We start from the raw sequence: 16,524 nt of genomic DNA on the forward strand, positions 1-16,524 counted from the left end.
TGAATGTATGTGAATGTGTAAGTGCATGGTGCTCTTTCTTTCTTTCTTTCTTTCTTTCTTTCTTTCTTTCTTTCTTTCTTTCTTTCTTTCCTTCCTTCCTCCCTCCCTCCCTCCCTCCCTCCCTCCCTCTTTCTTTCTTTCTTTCTTTCTTTCTTTCTTTCTTTCTTTCTTTCTTTCTTTCTTTCTTTCTTTCTTTCTTTCTTTCTTTCTCCTTCCTTCCTTCCTTCCTTCCTTCCTTCCTTCCTTCCTTCCTCTTTCTTTCTTTCTTTCTTTCTTTCTTTCTTTCTTTCTTTCTTTCTTTCTCCTTCCTTCCTTCCTTCCTTCCTTCCTTCCTTCCTTCCTTCCTTCCTTTCTTTCTTTCTTTCTTTCTTTCTTTCTTTCTTTTCAACAACAACTTCCTTCTTTTCCTTCCTTTCTTTCTTTCTTTCTTTCTTTCTTCTTCTTTCTTTCAACTTTCTTTCATTCATTCATTCATTTATTCTTCCTTCCTTTCTAATCATTCATTTCTTCATTCTTCATTCATTCATTTTCATTTTCAAACAAACAAACAAACAAACCTTCCTCATTCTCATTCATTCATTCATTCTTTCATTCATTCTTTCTTTCTTTCATTCTTTCTTTCATTCATTTTTCATTTTTCATTTTCATTTACAATCTCTTCATTTTCCATTCCATTCATTTTAATTCCTTCCTTCTTCCTCTTTTCATTCATTCATTTTTATTCATTTCATTCATTTTCATTATTCATTTTATTCATTTCCCCTTCATTCATTTCATTCATTCATTATTCATTCATCATTCCATATCCATCATTCCTTCCTTCCTTCCTTCCTTCCTTCCTTCCTTCCTTCTTCCTTCCTTCCTTCCTTTCTTCCTTCCTTCATTCATTCATTCCATTCATTCCTTCCTCCTCCTTCCTTCCTTCCTTCCTTCCTTCCTTCCTTCCTTCCTTCCTTCCTTCCTTCCTTCCTCCCTCCCTCTTTCTTTCTTTCTTTCTTTCTTTCTTTCTTTCTTTCTTTCTTTCTTTCTTTCTTTCTTTCTTTCTTTCTTCCTTCCTTCCTTCCTTCCTTCCTCCCTCCCTCCGTCCCTCCCTCCCTTCAAGATTATTCATGCGAAATCAACACATAAAACCTATACAAAGAAACCATTTGATAACACAAGCCTTTAATAGAATTTACTCTCTGCCACTCTGCATGCATAGAATCCAAGCACTTAAAACGAACCTGAACAAAATTAAGACCCTCGGTCAGGAAGTCATACAGAACACACACACTCTCTGCTCCTTCTTTCTCACACACGTCACATGATTTTTTTTTTCTTTCTCAGATGTGTACTTTTATATGTCGACACTCACAATAAAGACCAGAACGCACACACGACTCCACCTACATGTCTAAGTCAACATTACATTCATGCAGGAGATGGACCACAGACAAAAAACAATGATGGAAGTAACAAAGTCTTGTGCTTACAACATAAAAATAAACGTACTTTTGATCTTCCTATTACGGAAATTGCATCACATTATCTCTGTAGTGCACTGCAGGGAGGGTGCGTGCTATTATTTTTATCCTCAGTGAAGTGTACTTGTATATTTATTACAGAGCTGCTGTTCATAATCAAAAGCAAATGGCTCCCTGTTGGGCGTAGTGCACTTCATAGTCATTTAAAATTCCCTATGCGCTTGGCTCATGGTGCTTTAAATAGAGCTTAGGTGCTATTATTATTCTCGATGTAGTGCATTAGAGACCTGAATCAGACATTTCTGCATATTAGATGTGTACCACATTTATTTACATCATTATGTCAAGCTCATACTCTGTGTGTTGCACTTTATAGGGAGCTGTATCCCAAATACCTGCTGACTGCACACACAATGAACACATACATAAGATTTAGAAGTACCTACAGTATATTATATCCCACATACTGCTCATAGGGCTTTAGGGCTCCCTATTGCACTAATAGTGTTATTATTTTCTATACAAATAAACTAGTCATTGTAAAATAATGGCTCATAGGGATGTAGGTGCCTTTATTCTAGTAACTTCAATCCCAAACATTTTTGATATAGTGCAACGTTTTATCCGACGACGTTATGACAGGATGTGATATGTCTATAAGAACTGCGAATGGATCAATATACAGAAAAAAGTAACAGTAAGTGTGAGTGTGGGATTGGTAATGAAGATATTCCTAGCAGTTTACTATTCTACAACAACGATAATATGCAAATTATTATACTGTATACTAGACGTCCGTGTTGATTAGCTAACGCTACACTATTATAAAATTAAATGATGCTTAGAGCAAGGACTAGTATTTTTCCCCTGAAAGAATCACTTTAGTTTGCCGAGGAACCGTTTTGAGCCAGCTATTTTTTGGTGTAAACTAAATAAATACGTCGAAAAATCACTGTAATGAAGGATAAATATAATTCTAAGCTTCCCCAGGATTATGGTTTTCATCGTAGGGTCAGGAAACATAGCTGTGATTCTTTTATTTCTGCTGCAAATCACCACGTTCCTAGATTTATTGCTGATTTGACTGGTTGCAATATGTTGTAATATGTTTCATCAGTGACTTCAATAAATAAATAAGCCGCTTAATTCTGTACACGTTTAAATAATGAGTCTGATATTTGCGTCACTGGATTATGTTCATAAAGTAAATATGCATTATGGAATATTTATAAAAAATGATGTGGGTTTCTGATGGAAAAAGTCTAATAACCTCGCTTAAGGAAACTTTTAAGAGTATATAGAAAAACCCAAACATAGAGGGCAGCCCGTTTTTTTACGGCAGAAGCAACATGGCATGGATATGCTTTAAACTGTATTTACATTTACAATCATCAGCCATAACATTAAAACCACCTGCCTAATACTGTGAGCCAAAACAACTCTGACCCGTCGAGACTCCACAAGACCTCTGAAGGTGTGCTGTGGTATCCAGGGGCGGACTTAACCAATAAGCGAGGTAAGCAGCCGCTTAGGGCCCCGGGGAATTAGGGGGCTCCGACCAATACCAAGAAGCCTATAAATCATATAGTACTTATTACTTTTCTATCATATATTGTATGGTCTGTCTATAACCATTAAGATTTTAACGTTATTATTACATCTTTTCAAATGCGGGGCCCCCCCTCATGAATAGTGGAACTTTCCTATTGTACTGCACATGCTTGAGATTCCCATACCTGGAATCGCTTAGGGCCCCCAAATCACTAAGTCCGCCCCTGGTGGTACCTGGCACCAAGACGTTAGCAGCAGATCCTTTAAGTTGTGAAGTGGGCCTCCACTGATCGCACTTTTTTATCCAGAAAATCCCACAGACACTCTGTTCATGTTTCTCAAACCATTCCTGAGAAATAATTGCAGTGTGGCAATTATCCTGCTGAAAGAAGCCACTGATTTTAGGGAATACCGTTGGCAGAAAGGGGTGTATATGATCTGCATCAATGTTTAGGTAGGTGGTATGTGTTAAAGTAACCTCCACGTGAAGGCCAGAACCCATAATTTCCCAGAGCATCACACAGTCTTCTTTCCATACCACATCTTGGTGCCATTTCTTCCCCAGGTAAGTGATCTACACAATCACAGCTGGATGTAAAAGATGTATAACATAATTATTCAGACCACCACCTTCTTCTTCCACAGCTCCATGGACCAGTTCTGATGCCATTGTAAGTGATTTCAGTGTTGAACAGGGGTCAGCATGGGCACTCTGACTGTTCTGTAGTTACGCAGCCTTTTCCACAGCAAGCTGTGATGCACTGTGTGTCCTGACACCTTTCTATCACAGCCAGCATGAACTTTTTCGGCAATTTGTGCTACAGTAACACGTCTGTGGGATCAGACCAGACGGGCTAGTCTTCACTCCCCACAAGCATCAAAGAGCATTAAGCATCCATGACTATCACCCCTTGACAGGTGCCTCTGTAATAAGATAATCACATGACGTTATTCACTTCCCCGTCAGTGGTTTTAATGTTATGGCTGATCGGTGTATATTTTATAATTTACAAGTTGACTATTTATTGTTGTGACTCATATACAGGATCATAGTGACCAGCCTTTTCATATATTTTACATGCAATCCTCAGCACACCTTCATGCAGTTGTCCTCTCAGCCATCATGTGGCAGCAGCACAATGTGTAAAAATCATCCGGATAGAAGTTCACTGAACTGTTTGGTTTCACATAAAAAAAACAATAAAGTGACTTTAACCGAGGCATGGTTGTTGGTGGGCTGGTTTGGGTATTTCAGAAAAAGATGATCTCAAAAAGACAACAACAAAAACAGCTAATGAGCATTAGTTATGATAGTTGATAAGAAAGGGGTCAGGAGATACTAGGACAGTTTCTTTGGCCAGTGGTTTATTTATCATTGTTTTATTCCCATTTGGGTGGTGCCACATCCTTTCCTAATGTGTCTTCCCGCTTTCTCACCTGTCCTATCTCTTGATGTCCTGCTCTATATATGTTTGTCTTGCTGTCTTGGTCAGTCATAATATTTATATCTGTTGACTTTGTCGACGTAATGTTGTGTATGTGCCATAAAACCGGACGCCGTGTTATCTAGGTTTTTATGGCATAGTCATGTTTTGTTAAGGTTATATAAGTTTCCATGTTATAGCTAGGGTTTGTTTCTGTTACATCTAATGTAAGTCTTTGTCTTTGTTAAATAAAAGCAGTGCATGCACTGGATCTGCTGATCCTACGGTGAAGTTTCGGGTTCGATCCCCGCCATCGGCGACTAGTTAGACTAGTTAGAGCTTACAAGAATTCTATGATAATCACTCTTTACAACTACGATGAGCAGAAAAGTGTCTCAAAATGCAGTGGAAAAACCTGAGGCAGATGGAGAACATCCGGTTCCACTCCAAAAACAGGACTCGCTAAAACTGCTCAGCTGATGATCAGATGAAACATCAGTCCAGTTTTTCTTTTGTATCCGCATGATTTTATGCATTGTGCTGCTGCCACATGAATGTCCGATTGGATAAATTGCAAGACCAAGCAGATTTACATGCATTCCTAATGAAGTGGAAGGTAAATGGATAAATACATTCTATGTAGAATATAATGATAAAAGTAATATACCCAATACCGTGTCTAGAAAGATACCCATACAAACAGTTGACAAGACTTAACTACATAAGCATGTGTATTGATTGAACGTTTTGGGAATTAGTCCTGTTGTACTGTATTGAACTATATTATCTGAAGCACATTCACGCATTTTGTTATGTATCTGAGTTTCCTATAGAATCACCCTGTGGGAAAAACCTGACTCTTCCCCATCATGTTGCGCTTTTTGCTTCAAGCTAACTTTCTTGTGTTAAAGTTAACGTATGTATACAATATTCACAGTTTCTACTGGTTCTCCAGTTAGGGTATACTGGTTGGTTTTGTTGTGCGTTTGTGATTGTACACATTATAGCACAACCACCAGAAACCATTATCGACAAAAGTAGATTCGAGACATAAGCTCAAGCTTAGTTTAGTGCACATGTGACCCCTGCTACATTTACTGACGCTGAAAAGACACATTTCCTGTGTCGCATGTAAGATGGGCTCCACAACACTCACACTCTCACTCAGCAGTAAAGAAAAAATCTCCACAGAAACAAAGGAGTAAAATTTGCATATCCAATCCACAAGATGTGTCCTGCTCAGATAAAACTATTAAGTCACAGTATTGCAGCGATATGTTGATTATCTTCCGGAAGATGTGCTTCTCTTAATTAAAGCTGGATAGAAAAATTTCTTGCAGCATGGTTTGATCAGCCTGTAGTCCTTCGGAGATGTCAAGGGCTTTTCATGCTTCATTGCAGGGTCAGAGGTCAGAGGTTGTATTCCATATGTCTCTTATAATCTCCTCCCTAGCGCCATCGTGTCTTTCAGCCCGGATGTGTCGTTCCTTCGTGTCAGCGTGACATCATTCGCACAAACTCTGAGTGAAAAACAAGACAAGGTTTCGCTGTCGATTTATCTAACATTGCAAACATCACTAACTTAACAGTGTCTAGAATAGGTGTCAATTATTGCACTTTCTAGTACAGTAGTGTGCATCCTTAGACACAGAGAGACCGGAATACACGCATCATACAGTGTTCCACAACACCAGTGGATGAAAAACACACACCTTCAAAGTCCACATGTCCATCACCGTTAAGATCAATGTCCTTCACGATGTCCTCCAGCTCTTTGCGTTTAACCTGATAATAATAAACAGAGTCGATATTTAGTACAGACAAGTGGGAACGTAAATGAATGAAGCTGTTCTCTCACACTTTCATTTCTTGTATTATGTTGTTTGGTGGATGGAGATGGAAGTTCGTCATCTGGAGTGACAAAAGCCACTATCAAATTTTGCGTGTTCACCAATCACACTTTCTCACAAAGGAATAAAATGTGAATTTTGACACTTATTGTGTCACTTAAGGTTCAAGAAAGTATTTCACTGTATACTCTAATTAATTTACTGTATAGTAAATTCCATCCATCCATTGTCTATACTCGTTTCATTCCTAATTAGGGTCACAGGGGTCTGCTGGAGCCTATCCCAGCACACATAGAGCGAAAGGCAGGGGTACACCCTGGACAGGTCACCAGTCCATCACAGGGCCACATATAGACAGACAACCACACACACTCACAGGCAATTTGGAATCAACAATCAACCTAATATACATGTTTTTGGACTGTGGGAGGAAACCAGAGTAAACCCACACAGGCACAGGGAGAACATGCAAACTCCACACAGAAAGGCCCCTGCCTGTTCGAACCCGGGATTCGAACCCAGGACCCAGAATGGCAATAAACATATTTTCAGATCACATTTTAGCTATAAAATATGTCCCAACCATGCCATACTAATACGAAACAATGCTATTCTTTATGATGACTCTTAAGACCTGATGTCCACTGAGATGGACATTAAACTTCAAAAACGTCTTTGAATTTTTCGTTTTCGAATCGTTTTCAAATTGTCTTTTCATATTATCACTTGATAGTGTAAACAGTATAAATTGGACATGAAATAGCATTTTAAAGGTTAAAAGTTGGCTGTGTTGTGTGACTCATAAAGCTTGCTTATATTAAGTTAGGGGTCATAAGTTGATTGCATTTGGGGCCAATCAGTGACCTGGCATCAAATTCTGAAAATATACATTTGTTTTGGTTTACAGAGAAAAACATGTGATGTCCATTCCAATGGACGCAGGGTCTGAAAGGGTTAATAAGTGTTTTTGAAAAACCAGGTTGTGTATATATGGCTGCTGTTCCTAACAACCATTTGCTTATAACATGCCAAATAATGATCTTATAGTCACAAAAAATAGATGAATAGACGATCAGCTGGATTCAGGGATCTGCTGCACATGAAAGCATGTGGAAAGACTCGTGGTTTAAGAAGAACTGACAAAGGAAAGAAAGACGAGAATCAAAGAAAGCCATAACCTGTTGTCCCAGCAGTTTCTTCATGGCTTCTCTGAGTTCAGATGTGCTGATTTTACCATCTCCATTCGAGTCGAACTGAAAGTATATGAATAAAAAGAGCGCTCATGTTCTTTACTACACATCCATCAGCACTCTTTAACCATGTCTGTTCTATTTATATATTTAAAATGACCTGGATTTATAGATCTTGACAACCAGAAAGCATGATTATTTTAAAAACATGCATCAAGAACTGAAATGATAAAAACAGAAATGATATTCAGGTCACTAAATGATTGGAGGTGTGTGTGTGTGTGTGTGTGTGAATTCTGCATGTTGCATATGTCCAGTGTTTCAGATTTCTGCCTCGGTCTGTATTCACCTCTTTAAAAGCATCCCTGAGCTCCTTCATTCCGATCATATCGGCTGTTTCTGCTAAAAGTTTCGGTCCCATCAACTCCACAAAGTCATCAAAGTCCACGTGACCACCCACTGCCAGAACACAGCACAAAAAAACCCAATCATTTTTTATTTTTAAAAAATATATTTTTTTCAATTATATTTTGTCTGTTCTGTACAGCTATTTTTAAAATAATTTAATTTAACTTAATGTAATTTTATTTTACTTTATATTTTTACTATTCTATTTCTATTCCATTTGACTCCAAACACAGACAATTGTACAAAGCATTTCACTGCATATTTGTACTGTGTAGGATTGTGTATGTGATTTTTATTTTTGGCCAAACTCTATATTTAGCCAGATTCATGAAATTGGAGATGAAGCTAAAATGTCTGATTTGGCGTGAGGGGACATACTGTTCATGTTGACCTGCTGACTCAGTTCAATCAGCTCCATCTCTGTAGGCATGTAACCCATCGTCCTCATGCAGACCCCCAGATCCTTACAGTTAAGAAGGCCATCTTTGTCCTTATCAAACTCTGTAAACGCTTCTCTGAGCTCTGCAAATACAAGAAGAGGTCAGGGTTGGTGGAAAAGAGGATTTTATACACGCCAGTTTCCAAAGAAGAAATCTATTCCAATAATATGAACATATTTGAACATCTTGTATGAATCACTTTTAATTGCTGAATCATTTCAAGCTTTGAATCAATTTGATTCATTTCCAGCAGTGTGACAAATTATAGAATTACAGAAAAGTCATTTAGATTATTAATGCCTTATTTCTAATAAGATTAGTGATGCCTTATTTCTTTCCTTCTATTCCTCGAATCAGGTGTTATGTTATTAGCATTATCTCAGAAATCTTACCCTCCAGTTCTTCAGGTCTCAGCTCTCTGTCCTGTAAGAAAATAAAAAAGATTTGTAAATGGAAACAGAAAAAATTCGATGCGAATTTCCTTTCGGTTTGAACGACTCCAATCTTTATCTGTAATAAAAAAAACATTTTGAGAAGTAATCAAAAGGTAGCATGATAAAGACAGCTGGACATTCTGACTTTGCAAATGTGTTTTAGTAACTTAGATGATATATATATATATTTTTTGGTTCGATTGTCGTTTCTCTACCACTAGGTGACCAGTGTGTTTCAGCAAGACTAGGGTTAAGTTTTTTCTCCTTTATTAAAATGTATGCATGTGATTCACACTTAAATTTAAATGCTTTTCCTGGCGAATTTACAACAGTAATGACGAGAATGGCCATTAAAAGGCAAATTGAAATTCATCACCTTTTTTATAATATGTGATACAGAGGTACGGGATTGTCTTCACACCTATCTGTGGCTTTATGGCTATGTGTGCTTTATCAGCCCCCATCTACCTTGAAATGCATCACCGCAGGATGTTGTGTGTGTCTGTGTGTGTGTGTGGGGACACAATATCTATCAGACACAGCAGTGTTGATGTAGGTTTCAACACTTTTGTAGGCCACATACACTTTCATGCACAATTGGTAGTGTTCTCTTGTCCTTCACCTGTGTCCATTCCTGAGCTTAGGTGTAGCTGTGAAATTGAGTGACCATGACTGTGATGGCAGATGTTTAATTCAGACAGCAACAGCTTGAAAATTGTTGTCATTTCTTATTAATGTGTGATATCGAATGTGACCTTGTATCGGTCAGTACACTCTGTGTGTGTGTGTGTGTGTGTGGGGGGGGGGGGGGGGTTCTTGACATTGCTCCATATTAAATTTGTATTAATTGTAAATAAAATGAGGCTTTTGGGGCTGAATGTACATTCAGTCAGCAGGTCTAGTGTAGAGGGTTGAGGTTCAAAGCTTTAGGCTGATGATATCCTCAGTCTGTGACCTATTGAACCAGCATTCATTGATAAAAAAACTTTTGTACATCACTCTCACACTGGATAAGGGCGTCTGCCAAATGCCAGAAATGTAAATAAATGAATCCATAGACAAGACAACAACATTTGCCATGTTCTCTGGGAGGGAAGGATGTCATACGTGTATGTATGCAGAAGAGGGCTGATAGTCTCTGTGTATATGTGGTTAAAAAAAGTGCAGACGAGCTTATTGAGTTTGTTGTGGTACATCCTGTGCAACGTGTCACCTTCATTATAGAAAACCTTCATTTTCCATGACAGTATATTATCCTATGTAATATACAGGTATGGTAGTTTAAAGGATATCACACATAAAATAGACCAATTCTGATCATTTATAACATACAGTTTTATTAACAAAAAAAATTAACAACATAAGAAAAAAGAACAAAATATATACGACTAATAGACAATAACTGAGGATAAATAATAAGTTTGCTCTGATAAAAAAATAAATTAAAAAAAATAAACACATACCAAAAACTCGAAAGTGAGTGTAATTAACTGGAGAAATGTTTGTGACAGGTTATTTTTATTAAAATATAAATCTAGACAATCACTGAAATTAGACACACAGCACAATGATACACCAATCAGGCATAACATTATGACCACCTGCCTAATATTTTGTTGGTCCCCCTTTTGCTGCCAGAACAGCCCTGACCCATCATGCACTGTGTATTCTGACACCTTTCTATCAGAACCAGCATTAACTTCTTCAGCAATCTGAGCAACAGTAGCTCGTCTGTTGGATCGGATCACATGGGCCAGCCTTCACTCCCCACATGCATCAGTGAGTCTTGGACACCCATGACCCTGTCACCGGTTCTCCACTGTTCCTTCCTTGGACCACTTTTGATAGATACTGACCACTGCAGACTGGGAACACCCCACACTGATCCAGTGGTCTAGCCATCACAATTTGGCCCTTCATCAAACTCGCTCAAATCCTTACACTTGCCCACATCAACTTCGAGGACAAAATGTTCACTTGCTGCCTGATATATCCCACCCACTAACAGGGGCCATGATGAGATCATCAGTGTTATTCACTTCACCTCTCAGTGCTCATAATGTTATGCCTGATCTGTGTATAGATTTGTCTTACAGTCGATACTTACACCATCTAATATCACCTATAAAACAAATCTAGTCTTACAATCTTACACAAAATGCAAAAATGTAATTGATGGAGCATTCATTTATTTATTTTCTCATATTGGGTACACCGTAATAAAATGTAAAAAAACAAAAACAACTATATACAGATAATCATACAGATTTGTCTGTTTGTGTGTGTACACACTTACGTACAGCCTGCCGGCTCTCAGCGAATCCCTTGCGTAGAAAGATGCATGCAGGACCAAGCACACTGTGTACATAAGTGGAGTTTTGAGATGCCAGGGTGTGGCTCGAGGCTCCGCCTTCGTCACGCGCCACAGCTTTGTAGCTCCGCCTCCGGTCCTGATGTTGGCCCAGTGTTTTGGGAAGGGATGTGACAAGCAAGGAGGCACAGAAATGATCAGAGTCTCTCTCTGTCTCTTCATACTGAACCATCACACTGCACTGTTATATGTTTTATATAAATGTCTGAAAAATAAAACCTATTAGTACATATTTTAATCCCAGTGGTCTTTTAATCAGCCAGCCTATATTCATACCACCATATTTCATCAGTATCTACATTGTTTCATATACTGTATTTTTTCCCTATTTTTCCACTGTACAACAAATGCCACATGATTTTTATTTTATAAACTATTTTATATTCTATTTTATTTTAATCTATTTTCTCATATTTTTTCATTGTATTGTATATATATATATATATATATATATATATATATATATATATATATACACACATATATATATATATATATATATATATATATATATATATATATATATATATATATATATATACACACATATATATAAGGATATTCGGCTTTCAGGTGAAATTTCAGGATGCACCTAAAATGCACTATAACCTTTCCAGGTGAACTTAATTTGACCTTCTCTACACTTTTGAATGCACCTTTCCAACTGTTCAGTGTTTCAGTACTTTTTGCATAACTTGCTGTTCTCTAACAAGGTGCTTAACGGCAAAATTCACAACTGGTGTTTGATCCATGAATCGACCATTACATTTTCTGGTTCAATTAGAACTGGTATTTAAACAGTCCTCTTCATCATGCTGTTCACATTTTGACATCATGAGACCAAGACCACACCTAACAATTGATCAACAGTACCTTGCCATTGCGAGGCTTCAAACAGGATGTTCTCAGAGCAGGATGTTCTCAGTGGCCACTGAGCTTAGAGTGTCACAGAGTGTCATCAGCAGGTTGCGACAGAGATACAGAGAGACTGGAAGAGTCACAGAAAGGCATAGAAGTGGACGTCCTTTGGCCACATCCCACGTTGATGACCGCTTCATTGTGAACAGTGCCCTGCGGAACCGGATGAATGCCACTCAACTCCAGGCACATTTAAGGGAGGTAAGAGGCACCCAAGTGTCACGTCCATTCAAGACCATTCGAAACCGTTTACATCAGCGTGGTCTGTGTGCTAGACGACCTGCAAGGGTACCTGACCACACCACCAGGCACAGGCGTCGGACCAGGGAGCATTTTTGCTGGATGAGGGACCAGTGGGACTCAGTGCTGTTCTCTGATGAAAGTCAATTCATGTTGAGCAGAAATGATGGCCACCAATGATGTTGGAGACGTCAAGGAGAGCGCTATGCTTCAGCCACTGTTGTGGTGGTGTTACAGTCTGGGCAGGTGTGTCTACTCAATACAGAACTGCCCTACATCTTGTGAATGGTACAGTGACAAGCCAATACTACCTGAATAACATCATTAATCCAGTCATTGTGCCATTGCATGAACAACACAGGCCTAATTTCATCTTCATGGACGACAATGCTCCAGCTCATCGAGGTTGCATCATTAGGGAACGGCTGCTGGAGGCTGGGGTACCTCAAATGGAGTGGCCTGCACTTTCTCCAGACCTGAATCTCATAGAAAACCTATGGGATCAGCCGAGTCGCTGTGTAGAGGCTCCTAACCCTGCACCCCAGAACCTCAATGACCTGAGGGCCGCCCTTCAAGAAGAGTGGAATGCCTTGCCTCAGCAGACAATAAGTCGACCCGTGAACAGCATGAAATGTCGTTGTCAAGCTGTAATTGATGGTCAAGGGCACATGACAAATTATTGAGACATTGACATTTTTTGTTGTGGTATACCCACCACTGTTGTTGGTTTTTGTTTCAATAAATTGTTTGAGATGAGGAATTCACCATTGCATGCTTCTACTTAAATGCCCTACTTTCATGATATAATATCACTGTAGCGTGAACTTTTTACATTTTCCATAAATTTCACCCAAAAGCCAAATATCCTTAACTTTTTGTGAGTAGTGTATATATATATACACTACTGCAATAGCTGCATCTATCAGAACATTCTTTAATATTTTGTGCAAATCTATTCAACATCTCATCCTTGAAACTTCATTTTCCATGAATCATGCAATATAGGCTTGGAAAAATGTTCATTTTAGTCCCATAACATTCACTCAACCCTGTTACTGGAACACTTCTTCAACCTTCTGAAATATTTAGATTGTTCTACAAAAGGACGTTGCATCGTCCGAATTTACTGAAGATAAAGACACAAAAAAGAAAATCTATTTTCTTTTTATCACTATTATTAATGATTATTAATGATATTGGCTACCGAACTCATTTTGAAAGTCTGTCCAATTAATTCTAATGAATTATTACATTAATTTAATTGAAATTTAATAATGATTAGAATGTCCTTAAAGTCATCAGCATGAATTCTCCTCAACTACTTTTCTGTACTCTTCTCAGTTTATGATAAAAAACTCAGTCATGTTACTCATTTAAAAGCAGCTTTGCCATGCACACAACAACAACGACACACACACACACATGCCACAAACTTAAAATATCTAAAGTTCTGTTTCTTCAAAAGATTACAACATGAGCACAGAGTGCATAAGTGCAATTCTGTGTCCTCAATCCTGCTCATCGGTTAGTGTGTGTGTGTGTGTGTGTGTGTGTGTGTGTGTGTGTGTAAATATATATGTGTGAGTGTGTGGTTTGTGTGAGTATGTGGTTTGTGTGTGTGTGTAAGTGTATGGTGTGTGTGTGAAATCAGCATCTGCCCTCTACTTGAGCATGACCTTCACGGTCCATCTGTGTGTGTGTGTGTGTGTGGTAGAGAGAGTGTATATCCTCTCTCTCTCTCTCTCTCGCACCCCCACTAACAGTTCACGCTGATAAGTGAAATGCAGCGAGTGGGGTCTAGACGATTCCCAAGCAAGCTCTCTCAATACATGATGAAGCCAAAAATGTCTTTCATATGAAATAATAACTAATAATAATAACAAACAATTGACGATTTTAGTCAAATTAGTAGTTTCTTTGCAGTGATTGAGGAGCCATGAGAATCGACGTGTGTTTAGTCAGCTAGAGTCCAGGTATTAAACAGGTGAAATACCTAGTGAGTGAATAGTGTAGAATTTGAACCAGGAGCTTACGGTCAAGTTAAGTTGTCTTTATTTGTCACAAACACATTACTGCACAGTGAAATTCCTTCATCGCATATCTCATCCTTGGAGGGTGGGGATGAGAGTGCAGGGTCAGCCATGACACACTGCCCCTGCAGCAGGAAGTGGGGGGGGGGGCTTGGAGGGCCTTGCTCAAGGGCCCAATAGTAGCAGCTTGGCAATGCTGCGGCTTGAACCCCAATCTTCCAAGAAACAACCCAGAGCCTTAACCACTTGAGCTACCACCATCCCAAACACTGTGCAGTGTGTAAAACCAATCAACTGATAGTGAGAAAGCAATCAGAGAAACAATCTCTCTCTCTCTCTCTCTCTCTCTCTCTCTCTTTATATAATCCTATAATTATGCATTTAATGTTTTAGAGGACCTTAAAGGCATAGCAAATACTTTTACTGTCAAAAAATGAGCAGCACACACACACACACACAAATACAGTAAATCTGCCTAAAGCCGTGTGCACACTACACGTTTTTAGCCCAGATTTCCTGCATATGTCGTGCACATGGTTCAGTGATTTTCTTTCATATTTCCAAGCGCTCTGCGGTGAATCGTGTAGTGTGAACCCCTCGGAGACTAGCTGACTGTACATATAGCTGAGACTATTTCCACGTGATTGAAGTGACAGTAACATTAACACTGTTCGTCTTGAATAAAGCCATGAATAAAATCAACACCTGAGCTCTCTCAAGCCCACGATGCTGGTGTTTTGTATCAGACACACCAACCCTGCACTGTTCTACTGTACGGTATGTGCTGTAAGCGACTGAATGTAACACTATAGTTAGAGTGGAGTCCAACATCCTGCTGATATTTCACAATGTAACTGGTTTACGTTTATACAAAGTGAAATGATCACGCTTGCTCTACATCATTCAGTCTTGTCAGTGGAAACATGTTTAAATTAAGTTTCTTATAAGCAACAAAATCATGCTTTGTTGAGGAATGCAGTATTTTAATGTAATATTGTTTTCTGCTTATAAATAACTTTGTTTCTGTGGAGTACAGCGATGAGAAACAGCTAATGAGAGCATGATATAGATAGATAGATAGATAGATAGATAGATAGATAGATAGATAGATAGATAGATAGATAGATAGATAGATAGATAGATAGATAGATAGATAGATAGATAGATAGATAGATAGACTATATTGCCAAAAGTTTTGGGACACTCCTCCAAATCATTGGATTCAGGTGTTGTTTTTCAGGGGTTGGACTCGGCCCCTTAGTTCCAGTGAAAGGAACTCTTAACGCTTCAGCTTCATACCAAGACATTTTGGACAATTTCATGTTTGTGGGAACATTTTAGGGATGACCAGTCAACTCACATGCAGTCAAGACAATAGACTACTTCAATCAAAACCTATTAAATTGAATCCAAAACTTGTCATAACAATTAGATTTAAGGAGAAAGAAAATAAGTTCTTATTCTTATAGTGATTTCTACAAATGTAGTGATGTCTCTTTTCACCGTACTGAAGCTCCAGTTCCTCACTGCTCACATGTTTCCTCAACATATTTCTCTTTTTATTCTTATTTCCATACATAAACAATGTCACAGCTCTTACTTTTAATTGTGCTAATAAAGCTGGCTTCATGTGGGATCTGTTGTAGTTGAGTGATGATCTCTCCCGGTGGAAGATCAGCGGCGTGTGTAAGCGATCATGTAGCGTACACACTCCTGCATCTCTGCCAAACAAATGATCACAAGCGATGCTAGGCGTGTCGCGTGAAAGGATTAGTGATGATTCTTGGCTTCAGAACGTCTCAATCCTTTGGTCGAGGTCTTAATTCTCATTAAAAATTGAATTTTACATTTTATTTGTCACATACGCGATCATACGCAGTACGGCATGCAGTGAAGTGCTTTTTAAACTGTTTAAGGGTATAAAAGAAATCGAGATAAAGTATTTAAAGTCGAATTAAAAAATGAAATAAAATACAAAAACTGAGTGAAATAAGAAATAAATAAATGTCTAAATAAAATCCTGAAATGCAATGTTGTCCCTTTTTTTTTAATTAGCATTTGAAAAATCTGCTTTTTTAATAAGAAAATAATTGACAAAATAAACATATTTCAGATCATGTAGTATTCAGATCAGTATTTCTAAACATTTAGAATATTATACACATTTATAAACTTTCACTTTTGTGGGACGGATTTTTTTAAATA

The 16,524-nt window shown here is 38.3% G+C and overlaps 1 protein-coding gene across 6 annotated transcripts in view; it reads right to left on the reverse strand.

The window, feature by feature from the left end:
• Positions 1 to 1,153: 1,153 nt before the first annotated feature.
• Positions 1,154 to 16,524, reverse strand: part of cabp1b (calcium binding protein 1b) — a 27,922-nt gene continuing 12,551 nt past the window's right edge. For 2 of the 6 annotated variants that reach the window (XM_058410991.1, XM_058410996.1), the window contains exons 2-7: positions 8,719 to 8,749; positions 8,265 to 8,408; positions 7,828 to 7,937; positions 7,467 to 7,541; positions 6,151 to 6,223; positions 1,154 to 5,958 (exon numbers count right to left, since the gene is read on the reverse strand). In XM_058410991.1, the coding sequence (XP_058266974.1) occupies positions 5,933 to 5,958; positions 6,151 to 6,223; positions 7,467 to 7,541; positions 7,828 to 7,937; positions 8,265 to 8,408; positions 8,719 to 8,749 (459 nt within the window). In that variant the 3' untranslated portion in view covers positions 1,154 to 5,932. Of the gene's footprint in view, positions 5,959 to 6,150; positions 6,224 to 7,466; positions 7,542 to 7,827; positions 7,938 to 8,264; positions 8,409 to 8,718; positions 8,750 to 11,056; positions 11,447 to 16,524 lie in introns of those variants that run through there. The other 4 variants (XM_058410994.1, XM_058410995.1, XM_058410992.1 and 1 more) reach the window with 4 other exon arrangements.

The sequence above is a fragment of the Hemibagrus wyckioides genome, linkage group LG16 (genome assembly GCF_019097595.1).
Source record: "Hemibagrus wyckioides isolate EC202008001 linkage group LG16, SWU_Hwy_1.0, whole genome shotgun sequence".
Lineage (NCBI taxonomy): Eukaryota > Metazoa > Chordata > Actinopteri > Siluriformes > Bagridae > Hemibagrus > Hemibagrus wyckioides.